The 20,752-nt window shown below is 37.6% G+C and overlaps 1 protein-coding gene across 1 annotated transcript in view; it reads right to left on the bottom strand.

The window, feature by feature from the left end:
• dachs (unconventional myosin-IXb-like dachs) overlaps nt 1-20,752 on the bottom strand; it is a 406,309-nt gene that overhangs the window by 116,850 nt on the left and 268,707 nt on the right. The window contains exons 4-5 of the mRNA XM_068230061.1: nt 19,265-19,511; nt 4,062-4,357 (exon numbers count right to left, since the gene is read on the bottom strand). Of these exons, the coding sequence (XP_068086162.1) occupies nt 4,062-4,357; nt 19,265-19,511 (543 nt within the window). The remainder of the gene's footprint in view (nt 1-4,061; nt 4,358-19,264; nt 19,512-20,752) is intronic.

The raw sequence follows: 20,752 nt of genomic DNA, 5'->3' as shown, positions 1-20,752 counted from the left end.
TGTGTTCTCAGAACTAGCTAATTACTTCAAAAGCCTTGTTGATTGTTGTGAGTGGCAGCAAGGGATGGTTATTATTGAAACAGGTTGGGAAACCCACATTCTTTCAGAAATAACTACCGTACTTCTATTGACGAAAGAAGCTCTGCATTACGACGGCCAAAGTTTGGAGTAAGCCCCTCTGTAATACAAATAACACTGTGTTGTGTGCCGTAGCTTTATCAATATGTAAAATCACTCTTCAGCTACTGAAGTACGAAAGTCATGGGCCCCACACAAGGCATGGTCTCCCGCCCCGCGGGGTCTGCGGGATCCTTATCGTCGCCACTGATAGGAATTTGAATTTAGTAATGAAATCACGGAAAGCTGATCCTGCGGGCAGTGTTGCCAACCCATAAATCTTTTCTCCGCTAAATTTTAGTTGAAAATCCGCTAAATTCCGCTAAATGTCCAACTGAAGCAAAATAGCATATACCAGCTGTTTTAATTAAAGAGATTAACTCAACACTCACCCGTTTCAGAACAGGACTTCATCATCTTCTCCTCCTCGCACTATATGCTCTGAAGTAGATGTGCTGGGTTGAGGTCCTGTGGTATCATATGAAGCCATCTGGTACCATTCTGTTTCAAAGCATATGCTGGCAGTTCACAGCAGCAAAGCACGTACGGAAATTTTCAAATCTATTTCAAAAGTTATTTTCACTTTCATTACTGTTTTCATTGTTTTTGATAAGTGCGGAAAGAAATAATGTCAAACAATTTCGCGTTTATATTGTACTGCCAATAGATGCATCATCGGTATTTGGGATCAGTAGGAAGCTCAACCAACCAATCTTTTAAAGTTAAGTATTTAACCACTCTTTACGAAATATCAGACTACTTTTTAACCTATTCTGTCGACATATTGACATACCAAAAAGAACCTGATGTCAAAAGGAACATGTTATCAAATACGACACTACCCGGGTCATCAAGAGTACAGTAACGATTGTAACAAATTCTGACTGAGGCTGTGGGCCAGAGCTGGTCTATAAAACGAGTCGTATGCAGCAAAAGTTCAATACAACGGGAATAAGTAGACTATTATGCCGTAGTAAGTACAATATTTTTTTTCTCCTGGTGATGACAAGTGATATTGTTATCGCTGAAAATCGCTAAAAGAAGTTTGAAAATCCGTCAAAAAATCCGCTGTCCGCTAAATGGAAAATTTATCCGCTGTTCTATTTAAAAATCCGCCAAATTTGGCGGAAAATCCACTGTGTGGCAACACTGCCTGCGGGATGTTTTTAACCATGAAACGGATGAAAACGCATTTTAGAAACCCCACTATAGAAGATAAACTATCAGCGACCAAAAAAAAAAAAAAAAAATTGACAGGGAAAGCTAGTTTACATGATGACACTAGATTTCGCAACTGGCTTTTATTTGAATGCGCATGCGTGAATTGCAGTTGTGACACTAAATTACGACACTAGCAACTTTAGGATACTTCCAGCGTTTCGTGAAACTAAATTTGTAAATCTGAAGTTACATATGTCTTGATTAGTTATTTAGTTTGCAAAATGAAGTGGGGATGTGAAGAAATAGTGAAATGTTGCTCCATTCCACTATGACACGTGTCTCCACACGCACTACGTTTAACAGGCTGCAGCAGACCAAGACCGACTCCAATCCTCAGACCGTAATATATAAAATAAAAAACAAAAACAAAAAAAAAAACATGGTATCCGAAGTAGCCGGATTGATGGGAATGGCTAACGCGAAAATATCACATACAACGGCGCTAATTTAACTTCATAAATGTAATATCATAGGGAAAATCACTTTTCACGTATGAAAACGCTTTGACAACAAGTACGCACCACATACAATCAACTAGAATAACATATATTCTACCAGAAAAGATAATAACAAGTTGATTATTTAGAAATGTCATTTAGTTAAATAACGTTTTCTCTTAGATCTCACTTCGCTGCATAGATGAAAATACATTATGAACCTTTTAAAATTGCATTTATAACATCATTTTGAATGCTTTAAAATAAATTAAGGTGCAAGATTTCTCATTTTTTTCGCTCTAATGAGAACTATGAAACCTAATTTGTTGTCTTAGTTTTGAAGTGTACAATTTCTTACATTCACCCAATTAAAGGGAAGTACACCCGAAATGATGTTATTGGCTTTACGTTCCACTAACTACTTTTTTTACGGTTTTCGGAGGCGCCGAAATTTAGTCCTGCAGTAGTTCTTTTACGTGCCAGTAAATCTACCGGCAAGGGGCTGATGAATATGAGCACCTTCAAATACCACCGGTCTGTGCCAGTCTCGAACCTGCCAACTTGTTGTCAGCCCAAGTACTCCCGAAATGATTATGGTAACCCAATGGACGGCCCTGGTAATGTTAACATAATGTTGACATATGGCATAGCAACACTTCACACAATGATGGTAACCTTAGTAATGAAACACCAAAGATGTAATAGGTTTTTACCCATTAAAGAACATGAGTCGAAATCTCTATTGACTCTAAACATTGATATTTAACCACATGGATGAGCTTCAGTTCAGTGTAGTCTGCTTGATAACAGATAACCACACCATGAATCGAAAGATGTTGGTAGTGTAAATCCCTGCGTTAAAAACCCAGCTAATCCCTTAAGTCACTATTTCTTCTGTATAACAGTATACAGATTGTTCCATCTGTCACATTTATAAGATGTGTTATTCTCCACAAGATCCAGCCAAACATTTCTGCAGGCAAGCACAGATTATTGTAAAATACACTTACATGTAAATCACTCGACACTTTAAAGCACATTCATATTGACGGAATATCACAATATCGATTATATTCAATGTAAATTAATATTTTGGAGGAATACGAATAGGTTCCCGTTTAGAATTACAGAAAAGTCTTCCCTAATCTCAGATAAATTCTCAAAATATTGTATGCACACTACAGGTTTGTCATCGACTTCAAAACAATCACGACGTACAGTATATTATTAATCCATTTCTCTCTAAATATTTTATTCCGTAGGAAACTTAAAACCGGCAATAGTTGTAAGAGAGGCATTGCCGTAGTTAGACAAACCTGGTTCATAACACGATCAAAACCAACATATTCTCACATTACTGCGTATAATTATAGATCCCAAGTGTCCACTGAATCATATAAATACACTCGCACACTTATATTCTACAAAGAAACTAACATTTATCATCAATTTACATGAAATTACACCGACTACATACGATAACAACAAACCAAAACAAACCCTCATTTCTAACATATCCGGCTACTCGATTCGCCATCTTTGAATGATCGAGAGTAGCATTAAGGTCTGAGGATTGGAGTCGGTCTTGAGCAGACTAACCTATTTCAGCTCCGTGTGTTCAACGCTACGTGGCGCTCCTCGAGATGTCTCTCTATTCACATGCACGCAGCATTACCACATGTTGTTATTGCGATACTGGCCCATTCACAGTACGTTTTAGACATATCTAATAAAATGTTTTTAAAAATTTTCGAATCTGACGTTTAGGGTATAGAGGCGACCACAATCCAAAATTTTAACTTTGTAAGTTAAACGGTTTCATAAGAATAAATATTTTTGTTTTCAGAGCTAGCTCTTTTTAAACCCCTCAGGACTGAAATATTTTAAATTATTTCACGCTTTACATCTAGGATGTAAAAGAGCAACTATCTTGTAAAATTTCAAGTTCATTGGTTAAACTGTTTTGGAGGACCATATATTTGTTTGGGTGTAAGGGGATTTTTTCAAATCTTTCAAACATTTAGGACGTAATGAAATAACCAACATTCTAATAAATTTGTACTTTTTAAGGAGATCAGATTCAGAGGAATCAATATTTTGGTTTTCTGCGTTCAGCCCCCGTTTTGTCCCTTTACGGGTGGAATTTTTTCAAACCCTTCGTCAGTAAACACTTAGACAAATTTGAACTTCCTACATTACGATGTTTCAGATATATGGTAATCGGTCAATGAGACAGTGAGTTTTCGCTTTTATCAATGTATGTTCAAAACATAAAAATGTACTCACAAAGCATTGCGACGCACAAAACCTGGCCTGCAGACATTTGAGTACAGCGTCCTCAGTGAGTGGCCCCGGGAGGTGAATGAGGTCCTCCAATTCCGCACACCCCACAGGTCGCATTGCAACCTGTTGCTGCTGCTGTTGTTGCTGCTGTTGCTGAGGGGTGAGTTGCTGAGGTTGCTGACTTTGTTTCTCTGGCGGTTGTTGTGGCAGGGGAGGTTGAGCCTGATTCTGTTGGGTAGGCTGCTGCTGTTGTTGCTTTTTTTCGGACAGTCGACACTTCGCCGTGCCAAGCACTGGATCTGAAAGGAAATAATTGTCATGAAGGCAACTGCTATTGATTGAGAAAGTAATGTATCATATAGGATCTTCAAACGTTACGGGACAACTGGAGCACAAGAATTCAAAAACAAAAACAAAAAAAAAAAACAAAATAATTCAGGCTTTTGAAAGATTTAAGTGTGATGATATTCTCACAATTAAAAAAAGATCGGCGGAGGTGGAGTCAATGAAAATTATTTTTAATTCATAATTTATTTTATTTTATAAAACTTTCTTCTACCGAGCTCGATAGCTGCAGTCGCTTAAGTGCGGCGAGTATCCAGTATTCGAGAGATAGTAGGTTCGAACCCCACTGTCGGCAGCCCTGAAAATGGTTTTCCGTGGTTTCCCATTTTCACACCAGGCAAATGCTGGGGCTGTACCTTAATTAAGGCCACGGCCGCTTCCTTCCCACGCCTAGCCCTTTCCTGATCCATCGTCGCCATAAGACCTATCTGTGTCAGCCAACCTCGAAGTGGTTTTCCGTGTTTCCCCACTTCTCCTCGAGGCAAATGCCGGAATGGTACCTAACTTAATGCAACGCCCGCTTCTTTCGCTCTTCCTTGTCTATCCCTTCCAATCTTCCTATCCCCACCCCCCACAAGGTCCTTGTTCAGCACAACAGGTGAGACCGCCTGGGAGAAGTACTAGTCCTTCTGTCCAGTTGTATCCTTGATCAAATATCTCGCGCTCCAGGATCCTGGCCTTGACGCGGTAAAGGTGGGATAGTTCACTGAGTTCGGGGAAAATCCAACCCTGGACTGTAAACTGATTAAATAATAATAATAATAATAATAATAATAATAATAATAATAATAATAATTTATTAAATACAGTGCAGTTATATGAGAGGTATGAGACATACAGTAATGTTTCTAGCAAATGTTAAGTCTATCTTTTCTTTGATCGCCGCGCACTCGATTTTGAACATGCAGAGCTGTTTTCTGTCTCGTTGTTTCCGGAATTGAGTCATTTTATCAAGGGTGGATTATCGAACGTTTTCGCTTGGTTTGTTGTGATTTAAAGTTGCACGTTATGAAATCTGTCGAAAATTTCACAAAATATTTTTTCAGAGAGAAGACTGTCACTAACGGTTTCACGACTGAAATAATTTTAAGTCATTCGGTAGCGTATTGCGTAGGCTTTCAAACTCCAGTTTGTTTTATCGAATTCGGGCTTAGGATTTCCAAGTTATACCGAGTGCCATCAAGGGCGGGACCGCCAAAATCGGGTCTTATTTGGCAGCTATCTTGTTTAGACGGGTGGCGTCAAAGAATTTTTTAAATGCCAAATTGTAGCTTAAGAATTCTTCTTTGTAACGATATAATTACTATGGCAATATCATTGATAGATACAGAGATATCAGCGTAGAAAAAATATAGCGTGATGTTTTGTGACGGCCGTTTCAGCGCTAGTACAGGCCGGAGCGGGCTGTGTTGGCGATGAACGTAAAATACGTTTTGCGTGATGGGTACTGTCGAATGAAGTATCTAGTTCTAAACAAATGAGGCGGTCCATTCTAAAACTGACCACCTGCAAAATTTTGTGATACTGGTGACATTGGTTCCATTGGATTATACGTTATTCATTGGCCATTCTAAACTACATCTTTGTTCAAAAAGTCGCTGGAAACAGTCAGAATGTACGAATGAAAACTAGGTGTCATTACAAATCTTGCTACATTCAGTGGCCCTGTTACGTCAAAGCTATCAATTTGCACTTAAAGGAGTTAACCAATGAGATAATTAGAATGTAGGTTACTTGACCTGTTGTTCCCGCCTTTCCAAAACACGCTATAACCAACCACCAATCAGGTGATCCGATGTGTGATTATGTGAGTGGGGCTCCGAACTTGGGAGCGTGGGTTGGCGACAACGGGGCCCTCAGCTGAGTCCTGGCAGTGCTTCCACTTACTTGTGCCAGGCTCCTCACTTTCATCTATCCTATCGGACCGTCCTTGGTCAACTCGTGTTCTTTTCCGACTCCGACGGTATTAGAGCACTCAAGGCCTAGGGAGTCCTTCATTTTCACGCCCTTGGTGGCCCTGTCTTCCTTTGGCTCCGATACCTTCATTTTTCGAAGTGTCGGGTCCCTTCCCCTTGGTGGCCCTGTCTTCTTTTGGCTCCGATACCTTCATTTTTCGAAGTGTCGGGTCCCTTCCATTTTTTTATCTTATTAGTGATACATAGAGGATGGTTGCCTAGTTGTACTTCCTTTTAAAACAATAATCACCACCACCACCGCGTACAACAGTGCACCTCAATACTTATTGAAATTACACTCGTTATGCTGTGGGAACTAACATACTAGTGAGCGGGGAACCATACTATTTTTTTCTATTGGCTTTACGTTTTTTTTTCAAAGTTGAATCATTGTATTTTTACATTTAGGGGAAGTATTCAGGTTCTTTCCAATACGCAGTTTGCTGTCAGTACATGTACGCATCCATATATACGCATGCGCTGACTTCGTATCGGTTCCGGGATTGATACACGATTGGGTTGTGTTGGAATGGATTCTCGTTCATGAACTCCAAGGAATAGGAGTAACGCAATCCAATGAATGCTGAAATATTGAATGTACGTCACATATAAAGTTTCCTTGGTATTACCTCTCAGCAATAACAAATAACAACGAGCTGACAAATAACAAATAGCTTACCACAAGCATTAAAACTGTTAAAAAGGTATCAGAAACATGGAAGGTAAGTATTTTATTTAAATATTAACTGACGTAATATTTCTACAATTATGCAATTTATAGGTTTGTAATTTTGACCGTATTGCGAGAAATTTTGATGTTAGACCTATAAACAAATTTTTTATTTCTGTTGACATAGGTACCGGGTAACCTACATTTTATTTCTGTAAACACAAAATATGAAATAAAGTAAGAGAACGGGAACACTTGTATGTTTCAGACTTCTCCGAATTCATCATATTCCATGAAGAAGGCGCAGGGACATCCAATTCAAATCCCGAAGTTGTGGTGTGGGATATAAATGGTACCATGGCTTTGACTGACTTGTACAAACAATATCGACATCAAGTAGGGACCCTTAAAATAAGGTCGATAAGACAAATGTGGAAGGTAATAGCAGAAGAGCTTACTGTGATGCTGAAAAGGAAAGTCACGGAGAGCAATTGTGAGAACAGATGGCGTGTTCTCGACAGAAATTATAAGAAGTACAGAGACGCCAAAAATTCAACAGGGAGCGGCAGAAGGTACGTCGAGTATGCGAATGAGTTGGAGGAACTTCATGGTACAATATATATATATATATATATATATATATATATATATATATATATATATATATATGAATCCTGAAGTTTTATTGTCGTCAGACAATAGTTCCGATGCATGAAAGCTTCACAGTAGAGGCAACCGCAAGTAAAGCAGAGACCAGTGTTAACACGAAAGAAGACAGTGCTAAAAAATCACTTAGGCAAAAGAAAAGAAAAATAGTGTTTTGGAACAGATAAGGCAGGATAGATTGGAATATCAAAAGAAGCGTTTAGAACAAGAAGAAAGATTGCTTCGCTTGAGAGGAAAGTTATCATTTTAGAAAAACAATATGAACGTAACCAGTGACCGACATGAAGTTGTGTTGCTGTGTTAATTATTTTTTGCATTTTATTTAATTTCAATTTCATTCAATTTTAAATCTGAAAATTTTTGTTTTTAGTACTTTTTTCCATTACGTTTAATATTAGATGTATTAATTTAAATTTTCTCTTAATACAATATTTGAAAACAATATTGAAAAAGGAAAGAGTTGTGCTTAATACAGATTATTTGATACATTGTCTCTGTTCCGTTTGGCATTATCCTCATCTTCCTCTTCACCTTCCAATAAGGGAAGTAATGGATTTTCTAAAACATTTTCTTCTAAGCGTACAAGGAATTCATCATTTATCGCAATGCTGTGCAAAACACAAGCTGCCCTTATGACATTAGTAATAAGGAAAATGCTTCTTAATTTGATATGGTACATCTGTCTAAATTTCTGTTTCAAAAGTCCGAAAGCATGCTCCACTACATAGCGACTTTTTGATAGTTTCACATTGTAGCTGTTTTATTGTGGAGTCAGGTTTCCTCTATCTTTGTAAGGAGTCAGCAAGTTCCGTTGAAGTGGGTAACCGCTGTCGCCAAGTATATGATAACGGCCACACTTTTCCACAAGGTTATTCCCCAGAGGCGAAGTTCTAAAAACCCTGCTATCGTGGACCGAGCCTGGATAGCCAATAAATACGTCTATAAATTTTCTTTTGTGTGATCCACAACAGCTTGCATCTGAAAATAGAAATATTGTTCATACCCACTTCCATATAACAATTTTAATGGTTGCACAAGTATAATAAATTAAAAATTTAAAAATTAGTAATGCACCTGAATTGAATAATATCCTTTCCTGTTTATATAGGAATCCGGATCGTTTCCTGGTTTGTCAATTTTAATATGACATCCATCTATTGCTCCAATGACACCAGGAATCCATTAGCTCCGAAGTATTGGGCATTAACTGTCTTTTCATTTTTAGTGGTTCATGTAATAATTTGGGGTGATAAATTACTCAGAAATATAGCCACTCTCCTAACAATTCTATGTAGCGAACTTAGAGCGATGTTAAATCTGTCAGCAACATAACTGAAGCCTGACGTTTGATGGCCTATATACCATAAGAAAATGAGGCTCTGAAACAATTTGAAAATATCATATTCACGAAACTTTTAAAACAAGTCTCTACAAATTTTAGCGAATTAAACCTGATTACTGTACTAACCTGGTGGAATGCCGAAAGTTTCCCATACTGCCCATAATGTCTTTTATGATGCTCACTTCTTTCATTTCGATTTGTAATATCTTGAGCAACTCCTCGGCTAATGCGGAAATACTCGAAAAACTCATTTTCATTATACTGAGGAACAGTTTCTTCTGAAAAATACATCGTATTTCAATTATATTTTGCTTCACCTGGTAGCTTTTGTGCCTTTATAAACTATAGGCCTAACGTAACACAATACATAAATAATTAAAGAAATATATTTAATTACCGTTACCTAAATAATTTTCATTTCTTTTTCTTTTTGCGAAAAATAGAACCTCCTCTTCATCACTGGATGAAGATGGTAAAAATTCGTCGTCACTATCCATCCTAACCTCAGCAACCAAACAGCTGATTAATTTATTAATGGGAGAAGAGCGCGCAATGTGCATGAAAAGCAGCTGATTAAGGAACTCCAAATAAAACAGCGTACAGGAGGGAACGGGTGTTGCTGCGCATGTCACAGAAATGTACGGCTCAGTACATGCTTTAGACTGCGGACTAGTTCCGACCGCCAGGGATCGATGCGAAGAGTTAGTTGGAACGCCTGACTGCAGTACCCGGACGAATACATGAACGCAATTTTTACTGTGTTGGAAAGGATTTTTCGTATTGCGCATGCGCAAAGAGACCATGTACTAGTACAGGGACTGTGTTGGAAAAAACCTATAACAATAGTTTCATGTACATTAGAACAACATTCGATGAAAGAACAATTTCTCTTAAAATTGTACTGGCAATTTTTTACAACAAAATTCAAGACATTTGACGCACATCATGATCTTATCATGTTTCTTTTCACAAGTGATGGTACTTGGAATTAAATTTATGGATTATTATACGTTAGTTTAGTCTTGTGTTCCTTTGTTTCTTCATGACGTCTGAATGTTCCAGGATGTAGAAAATTGAAAATCCTGTGCACAAATGATGCTTCTGTAGAAGGCTCTTCAATCTCAATTCTTACTGACTTAAGAGAGAGATGTTGTAAGCACCTATTAGTAATGTTATCATAAAAGTATCCCCAGTGACAGGCACATATGAAACTACCAGGTGTGTTGAAACAGCTCTCAGACTGATTGTTGCATGTATGTAGGCCCAAGAAGCATTCATCAATATCTACGCATATTCCAAACATTGACTTGAATACATAGCCTTTTTCTGTGCAGTTACAAGTTAAATTCCAATGATTTTTGATCATGTGATTAAAGTCATTATTTTCTTCAGGTTTTATTTTACATTCACGTGCATCTGGAGGGGCAATGTCATAACAAGGATTAGACTTGTCATTCCAGCATTCTTCATATGATTTAATGTGTTTTGGACAACAAGGATCTGGACAAAAGCTATACATGGCACAACTGAATGGTATATCGTCATTTGCTCGAGGATCATTATTATGTATTCCATACTCAGGATCAAGGCAACCAGCGTAATTGTCACAAGGCTCATGAAATCTGCTGATTTCCTCCAAACGACTCATGGTGAAATAACACATGTAGTATGTTGCCGTCGTCCTCCATTGAAATCTGTCCAGTGGTCCCCGGAAAGGAACCGCATTGATGTAATCACTACGTCGCCGCAAAATACAATCTTTCTCAGCTGCTGCAATTTCGGTACTGTTGACAGTGTAGTTCATAAATTCATTGAAGGTCATGGTTCCTGGAAAATCTTGTCGAACAAACTGTGTATGGTGTGCCACCTTCTGCAAGTAAGTCACACAGTCGATGAGTGATTCTCCACAGACATGACGTACTTTCTGGTGTAGATGCCGTAGTGGAGGAGTAGGGAAATGTCGATAAAAGACCTTAACAGACGAATTTCTGATGTCGGCTGTGTAGATGCGTCTATCGAAGTCATTAAATTTATGAGCTCGTAAGATGAAAGCTGAATCCCGGAGTGCCTGAATTATCCATTCCTTTTCTTCTTTGCTATATCTTGGTTTGGGCAATTGTGTCGGATGGCTCAAGTTCATATATACAGTTGCCTCTTCCCAATATTTAGGTTCTAGTGAAAAATGCTCGTAAATTGGATTGTCGAGATAATCATCCTGATTTTCCTTCCAAGCACAGGCAAATAGTAGACAAATGATCATAAACAGGTAAAATGTCATTATATTCAATCAGGATGTGAGCAAGCGAAGCAAATTATACGCACTTCTATGACGAATGATGAACTGCTTCGCTTCTTGTAGCAGGAGAGGGAAGTAACCTCCACTATCTACAATGGCCAACGTGTTATTATAATTGAAATGGGCCAATAAGATCAGAGAGTAATAATAAATACAGCCATGGCCGACTTGATACGTCGCACCGACACAGATAGGTCTTATGGCGACGATGGGAGAGAAAAGGCCTAGGAGATGGAAGGAAACGGCCGTGGCCTTAATTATGGTACAGCCCCAGCATTTGCCTGGTGTGAAAATGGGAAACCACGGAAAGCCATCTTCAGGGCTGCCGACAGTGGAATTCGGAACCTACTATCTCCCGGATGCAAGCACACAGCCGCGCGCCCCTGACCGCACGGCCAACTCGCCCGATCATACTATTTAACGGGTATTGGAATGTCTAGGTCTGTATCTAGAAAGCTAAACGTTTGGCTGACCTGAGCGTTACTCAAGTACGAAGAGTGAGCGTGAATCCCGTAAAGGTTGGAGATATCAACAGACTACTGACAGCACATTTCGGTCAATCGTGGAGAACAAAACGTCATAGCTACCAGTTGCATGCGTAAGTTTCACTAAGAGATGGCGCCAGCGAACAGTACGCAGCGTATAAATTTGACACACAAGTCAGTTTGTTCGTCTGACCATCGCCCTCTACTATGACTACGCTAATACGCCTTCTCATTCGTCCAGTCACACAAGTAAACGAGCGAACACGGCGTAGTTACCAGTTCAGGCGCTTGGAGCGCTGAGATGCTGGCATTAGTCTGCTTGACGAGACACGCTCGGTGGTCATTGCTAAGAGTGCTGGTGTAATGTGAGCCTGTGTTTACCTTATTTGGATTGTTTCTTTGCTCTTGAACCGTCTTAATGTGTAAGTTATGTATATAATAGTGTTTACTGATGTGTGCCTTAATGTAAGATGAAAACCAGATCGGGAAGTGGGACTTCGTTTCATGAATTTCCTCTCAACGAGTAACAACCTCATAAATGGCTAAATATTATTTCAAGAAAGGATTTCTCGCTGAATTTCAATTTCAGATCATCGAAACGATATGTTTGCGACACCGAATATATCCACACTTTCACTCTACGTAGGAGATATGAACTGCGAGACTGGAATAACTCTCTAATAGTAAAGGAGCGCCTCTTAGCAGAAAGTCAGTGCCTAAATGAAGCAGAGGAAATTGTGATTGTTAGTAGTCCATCGAACGACAGATGTTATATGACAAGAAACTCGATACCTTCTTTCAACAGAAAGACGCTTCATTCCATGTTGAACGAATAAAAACTACTCAAGATGACTGACATGCAAGCGAAAGTAGAAATCGAATTACCCTAGTCAATAAACTTTTCTGATTTTTAAAAAATAATATCTGCTGTGACTACAAAATAAAGGTTACAGCAACATTTTTCTTTTTTAAGAGGCCTTGAGGTACAGAGCTACATACTTACACTCAAAACAATAAGGAAGTCGAAGCTTGAGGTATTTTCGTGTTGCGCATTGTGAGTGATAATCATAAGACTAATGTTAGCAGGATAAGAAGAATGTCTTCTTCAAAACACAGTAAACCGAAGATCTGGCATCCTGTTGATAGTGTAATGCCTCTTCTTGCTTTCGACAATGGCACATTCTGAAAAGTAAGAACCTCTTCTTGCTTTCGACAATGGCACATTCTGAAAAGTAAGAAATTCTTTACTCAAAAAATCTATGTTTGATGGTTCCCAGGTTATAAATGGTGATATTTTTTTTTTTATCAAGAAACTGTATCAGATGCAATCAAATGAAACTGTGAAATCGGTTCATTTTTCTTACATGCATGAACATCGAGTCATCCAAGTTTAAGAAAATGAATGTGTGACGCGCGAAAGATATTTTCGCGACTGAAGTAATAACAGCCCTAGAATATTTAAAAGAACATTCATATACAGATATGCACGAATTTTTAATGCAGGTACCACTGTCAAATAGGCCTACATGTTATCGATAAAAAGTTGATTCGGCATACAAGTCAGTAGCACAAATGTAGCAACATTGGAGCCGGACAAGATTCTTGATTCTTTTGACTAGGGGCGCGCAGCTGTGAGCTTGCATCCGGGAGATAGTGGGTTCGAATCCCACTGTTGGCAGCCTTGAAGATGGTTTTCCGTGGTTTCCCATTTTCACGCCAGGCAAATGCTGGGGATGTACCTTAATTAAGGCCACGGCCGCTTCCTTCCAACTCCTAGCCCTTTCCTATCCCATATCAGAATTTCCAAATCTATTCTTGAGATAAAACACATTCCTACTGAAGCTGAGCCCATCAACATTTCTGCGTAAACACCATTTTTGTCTACTTTTACCACAGTCTCCAATATAATGACTTGGTTATCTCACTTGGACCAGTTGTTCCATCCTTGAGAATAATGTATCTCAGTTCTCGTAGCATACGAAATGGTAAGTTAGAGATGATTGCCGATCACGTACGGTGATTAATCTAACTTCTTCAATATCACAGGTTATGGAGCTAAAAACAAATCGTGGCAATTAATATCATCTATTATGCCCAAAAGCAACATAATATTCTGGTTTTAGAGATTCTAAGTCAGGGTGCAGTTGTATTATTATGGCTATTTACAATCCATTCACTTCAAACTGGACACAGCTATGTGATGACATAGAAATAATACTAAACAAAATAAAGAAGAGAAATATCATTGCTGTTGGTGACTTTGATAAAAATTTACTCTCAAATGCAGTATTAACTAATGAATATAAAATGTTCATGCAGAACTACGACCTTAACAAACTGTAACACAATATACCTTACCGGACTTCGAAAAATTCACTTTCTATTCAGTATAAAACTTAATAACTGGTCTGTATGTAACATAATTGATGATATGAGTGACCATAATCTCTCGCTCTTTAGTTTAGATATTTCAAAGACATATATTTATACTCCCTGTGAGCTAAAACTACACACATATAAACATATAGATTATGAAAGGGCTAGATTATATTTTGAGGAACACCAATTCCAGTGGGTAGATGGCGGGGGCATAAATGTTTCATATGCTGCTTTAACCAGATACATTCAAAGTAGTCTTAACTATGCACAACACTAAACACATCTGTCAACTCATATATGAAGTTCTTGGTAAACCTTCAAAATCAACAATCAATATTGCTCGTATCAAGCTAGGGAATGAAAGTTTCAAGGATAGAAGTGACATATGCAATGCCATGAATAATTATTTTATCGCAGTCCCTGCCACACTGTCTTCAAATATTGTTCCACATCCTGAACGTACTACTACAATGAACAATCAACCTAATTCCCTTTGCTTAGAACCATGTTTTCCAGATGAAGCGTGTTCAATTATCAATTCTCTCAAACATGCTCGCTCAGTTGCTAGTGATGGTATTTCCAGTAAACTTCTCAAAATCTATAATCAAGCACTCTTTGGTCCTATATCTGAATTTATCAACTGCTTTTTGGCAAAAGGCATTGTAACTGATTCATTAAAGAGCTATAGAGTGCTTCCTATACATAAACAGAATGATAGATCCGATCCAGAAAACTACCGACCCATCTGAGTACCACCTGAATTATCTAAAATCTTAGAAATTATTGTCAAAGTTAGGCTTATTAGTTACTTCGAAAAATGCAATTATTTATCCAGACTTCAATATGGCTTCAGAGAGAAGGCTGGAGTGAATCCTGCCATAATGGATATTATAATTGATTAAGGTTACACGACTGCTGGGTTGTTTGTTGATTTAAAAAAGGCTTTTGATTCTGTTAGCCATGAACTTATGATATACAAACTGGAAAAGGCAGATGTGAGAAGTCCCTCACTGCTCTGGTTTAAAGATTTCTTATCAAATCGACGACAATGTGTTCAGATTGGCATAAAAGCAAACTACAGACGATCACATTTGGTGTACCACAAGGTTCCATATTGAGTCCAATTGTGTTTCTTAATGACATATCCCTGTGCTCTTTAAGGGTAAAATATCACTTCCGGCAGATGATACTTCACTGTTCTGTTCATCAAATTCTAAAGATGAAATAATTGCAGATATCCAGCATGACTGTCATATCTTAGATGAATGGCTGAGAAAAAATCTCCTAACAGCGAATTACTACTCGAAAACTGTCTGTAAGATGTTCCATAAATAAAAAAAAAAGGACCTAAATTCAACTACAAATATATTATTCGGCTCCTCAAAGTTGCAATGGGTTAAAGAAGTTAAATATCTTGGACTAATAATTGATAGCGCTCTCTCCTGGACACCTCATATATTAAACTTAAAAAATAAAATATCTGTCTTGGTTGGTATCTTTGGCAAGATTAATTACCTACGAACAAATGGCACTCTTTGTCTAATTTATTTCACAATGATACAATCTCGACTTTCTTACTTGTGTTTCTTCTAGGCATAGCAATTCCCCCTTCCCCCCAAGGCAGCACAGCCCTTGAAGGGCCTTGGCCTACCAAGCGACCGCTGCTCAGCCCGAAGGCCTGTAGATTACGAAGTGTCGTGTGGTCAGCACAACGAATCCTCTCGGCCGTTATTCTTGGCTTTCTAGACCGGGGCCGCTATCCCACCGTCAGATAGCTCCTTAATTCTAATCACGTAGGTTGATTGGACCTCGAGCCAGCCCTGAACTGGATGGGAATCGAACCCGGGGCCTCCGGATGAGAGGAAGGCATGCTACCCCTACACCACGGGGCCGGCCATAGCAATCCAAAATGAGTATATACTTTGGAGGTCTTACAAAACAGGGTTATCAGATTTATGTATGGATTCCATCAACTATATTCTCGAAATAAAATGTACTTTGAAACCAATATAATACCACTTAAGCAATTAATCTTATTAAATGCATCACTTGTTCTTCATAAAGTCTTGCATAATAAAATGTTCACCAACTCTGACTTTCCTCAAGTCAATGACATCCATTCATATAAGACAAGGCAAAAAGATAAATTACACGTTTTTCAAAATCATACAACAAAGTTTGGCGCTAAGGGAGCACAACACTTACTAATGTCAGAATATAAGAGCGTTCCTGAAAATATATCAATCATTTCTAAAACTGTACCATTTCGCAATAAGCTTAAGAAGTACCTCTTAGGCAATCTGAATGTGTAATTGGGACCGTGCGTATAGCGAGTGCTGCCATCTCGTGGCTTAATCGGAATTAACTGGTAGGAGCGGTAGGAGCATCTTTCACCAGCGAGTTAGTACATAGTGTTTTTTATTTTACTAGTCTTTGACTGTTCACATTGCTTACTGAGGTAGCCTACGTTTTGATTAGGTTTCTTCAGCATATTCTCTAATCATGAACGAAACTCATAGAACCAGTAAACGCAGTAAATGTCACGTGAACTGTTCCGTGTACGGTTGTAATTACACCTACGAAAACAGCCCACCAGGAACGAATTTTTTTCGTTTTCCAGCCGCAGCTGCCCACAAGATCAGAAGGGAAGCATGGATAACATCTTTAAAACGTTCAACACCTGATGGAAAATCGTGGGTTCCTACCAGTAATTCCAGAATCTGCAGCCGACACTTCATTGATGGAACACCTACCAGAGACCCTGATAGCCCTGGATATAAACCTACTTTGCATATGTTACCAGGAAGATCTAATGAGGACGAAATACAGAGGAAACTGACAGCCAGGTACAAGAGGAAAAAAGGGAGACAAAGTGAAATGCAAGAAAACATGAATTCTGTTCCTGAATCACAATATCCCCAAACTGTTTGTAGTATAGGTATTCAGACTGATAATTTACCATTTTCATATGACCAGGGAAATGTAAATGTACTATTTTGTAATTTATATTTGCCCAGTGACAATTCAAAATGTGATTCAGAAACTCTGACAATTTTAACAGTACCTAACATTAATAAGAATGTAATGACTGATACTTGTTTCAAGAGAGACTGTGGTGTTGGAGTTGACCTCATACAAGTGAAAAATTCATTTTGTGGATACAAGTCTGTAGAGGGCAATGAAAATAGTTTGCTTGACATAGCTGGTGTAAAAATAGCAGTCTTCCAGCTTTTGTTGTCCCTGTTACCTACAATAAGTCACAAATGCACTCTTACCAAACAAAACATGTTACTACTTTTTCTAATGAAAATGAAACTTGGTTTGACTTTCTCTGCTATTGCAGTTATTTTTAGGTGTCACAGAACCACAGCTTCAGCTAATTTTAAGTTTGTTTTACACCACATCTATCAAAAAACTATAGGTTGGATTTTCTGGCCAAAAAGGTTCAGTATCAGAAAGACTATGCCTAATTCTTTCAAGGCCCATTATGAAGATTGTACATGCATTATTGATTGCACTGAAATACAGTGTGAGAGGCCAATGAGTGTTCGACAGAGAATTCTAATGTTTTCACACTACAAAAATGGTTTCACTGTGAAATTTCTTGTGGCAATTACACCTTCTGGTTTTATTTGTTTTCTTTCTAGATGCTATGGAGGTAGAGCCACTGATAGCTATATTACAGTAAATTCTGGTCTGCTTGATCATATAGAGCCTGGTGATGTTATAATGTCTGATAAAGGTTTCCCTCAGATAAAGACATGTATAGAAAGCAAAAATGCAATAATGGTGATGCCACCATTTGCATTTAAGCCTCAGTTCTCTCCTGAAGAAATAGACACAACTTATAACATTTCATCAGTGCGTATTCATGTGGAGCGAGCTATTCAGAGACTGAAAATATACAAAATACTTTGTAATAAATTTACTATAGATTTATTGCCCCATGTGGACAAAATTGTTCATGTTGCTGGAATATTAGCAAATTTAAACTCTCCCATAATAAAATTACAAACATAGACACAAAGAAAACTATACAAAACATTATGTTACATTATTGGTAGCCTGTTCTGTACATGCAGCCCATACAGTAGTGTTATATAGTGTTCAAAATAAAACCTTTCCAATGTTGGAATGACTTGCGCAAGAAAATGTTCATTTCTCTGGACATTCACATTTACACTTCCCAAGGGACTATACACAAATAAGTCACATAATCTGAGGTTCAAAACGTATAATGACACTTGAATCTGTGTATAATAAATGTGTGACTCCTTCAAAGTGATATCTCCCAATGGAGACAACAAAAGGTAGGGCACATTGCACTCATTTCTAACAATAATTGGTTTTTCTGCACACGAAAATGGGCACTTAACTTCCAGCAATTTTAGTCCATCAGGTCCCTCCACAATGCCATCAGGACTACAACAGAGCCATGGTTGTTTTTCATGAATAAACAGACCAACATATTTTACACTGCACTTATACACATCACAATATTCTGCAATAGCAGTTTCTTCCTTACTTCTCCCATACTTAATTGCTGGCGTGTTTATGTCTTTAATAATCACAAATGATTTTGCAAGCTGTTCATACATTCCGGTTTTTAGTGTCTTAATTTTATGTGGCTTTATACTAGCTGATATTCTCAGGTTTCTCTGCTCGTGCCAAAGTTTACATTGCGATTGAGATTTTGTAAACATTGCAATTTGAATTTTCTGTGCTTTGCTAACTTTAATGTTCATCTCATAGAACTGTTGCACTTCCTTTGGTAAATTATGCACATAATTAACTGGAAATAGTTTTGCTTTCAGTTCTGATAGTCTTTGAATAAAATAACAATTGTGTATATTTTGATAATTCTGGGTTTCTAATTCATTAATAAGAACCTTTAATCCTTCATTTTCACTGAAATAAACTGCATTATTTACAATAATATTTGCCACTGACTCACACATTGCAAAATTTTCTCCTTCACACTCAGCCTTTAATATAGCTGAGAAGGCACAGTCAATATTTTTAATTTTATTATAAAGTTCACTTTTATTTATTTCACTATTAGGCCTACTTGTATTTTGATCAGAATGGGTATGATCTTGAGCTGTATGGAATATTTCTGCAATGCACTCTCCCTTTGAATACAATTCCTTTTGTATGCTGGTTTTTGGTGCATGCCACTGCTGAAGAACTGAAGTTTGAGACATCTGTCTTTCACTGTTAATATAAGCACATAATGCAGCTATGTGTTTACATCTTCCAGATAGACCTGCCTTGCAAGTGCAGACAGCTTCCACTAGGTTTCTGTTGCAGTCAATCTAAAACAACAAATAAATAAATAAATAAATAAATAAATAAATAAATAAATAAATAAACAAGATACCTAGCTATCGAACAGGAAAAATTAAATTGAATATTAAGGTTATATGTTTAGGCTAATAATGTTCAAACTAAGATTATTACAAATTTATAAATTATTAAAAGTGTCTAAATTAAGAAAATTCTATATTCTTACCTTGATGTTAATATTATATGGGGTTTGACTAACATTTGTCTCTCTCAAACATAAACCAGATACTTCTTTTGAAAGTTTTTCTTCCACCTGATATATGTGATGGCTGTCATTAAGCTCTCTTCCTTTCCTCAAAGTAGAATTCCTAAAATACTGTGAACTCCACGTAATTTTCTTAAAACCCACAAGAATAACAGCATTCGACATAGCTGATTAATTCAAATTATACGTATTCACAACACAATTCAATAAGTAAACAACGACAGCTGATGTTATTCTGGTGTTTCTCCTACCGATGAATAATCGTCTCTTCCGCTAGGGGCGCTGCGGTCGAAAATTTGTTGTTACGCACGGTCCCTATAGTTATTTCTTTAACATGTTTTATTTCCAAAGTCACCTTAAAAGTAGAAACAGTTATTCCTCCTGTACTGTTACTTCGATAATAATCCAGTTATACCTACTTAGTGTAATGCAATCCTCTCCATTAGATAAATAGTGATAGTCAAAGCATATATAATACGAATATTATTACTCTTCCACTTTTAGACCTTAGACCTTAGTCCGCCATTGTTGTGATTATGTATTGTTCCTCTTCACAGAACTCTTGCTCTCTGGAACCTTATTTATGAATAAAATAAAAAATGTCGTTCCAATGTACACAAAAGCATTAGCAGTTAGACTGTGAAGAAAAATATTAGAAGGCATCTAACTTTATGTCTATCTTTTGAGGTAGCATGTCTGGAGGATGAAGAGAGATAAGAAAACTAAATTTACTGCTTTAAAACCTCATCGCATTCTGCGGAGTCAGTTCTTATGTACGGTAAGTTATTTTGTCACCTTTCAGGATGTTCAGAACCTGTGTGTTGGTCCTGCTACATGCGAAAATGAAAATGTATTCTCATTTGGATGCGAAGACAAACCAATTAAGGATTATACAATACTTTCTAGAATTTGGTTTTTGAAAAATCTCAATGCGATTTTGGCGTAGGCTACTTCTCCATTGCTGAATTTTAGAAGTCATTAGTTTGGCTCCAAAGCATTTATAAT

This window comes from Anabrus simplex, chromosome 1 (genome assembly GCF_040414725.1).
Source record: "Anabrus simplex isolate iqAnaSimp1 chromosome 1, ASM4041472v1, whole genome shotgun sequence".
NCBI classification, from domain to species: Eukaryota; Metazoa; Arthropoda; class Insecta; order Orthoptera; family Tettigoniidae; genus Anabrus; species Anabrus simplex.
Note: the sequence above shows the minus strand (reverse complement) of the source record. Positions and strands in the feature narration are given on the sequence as shown.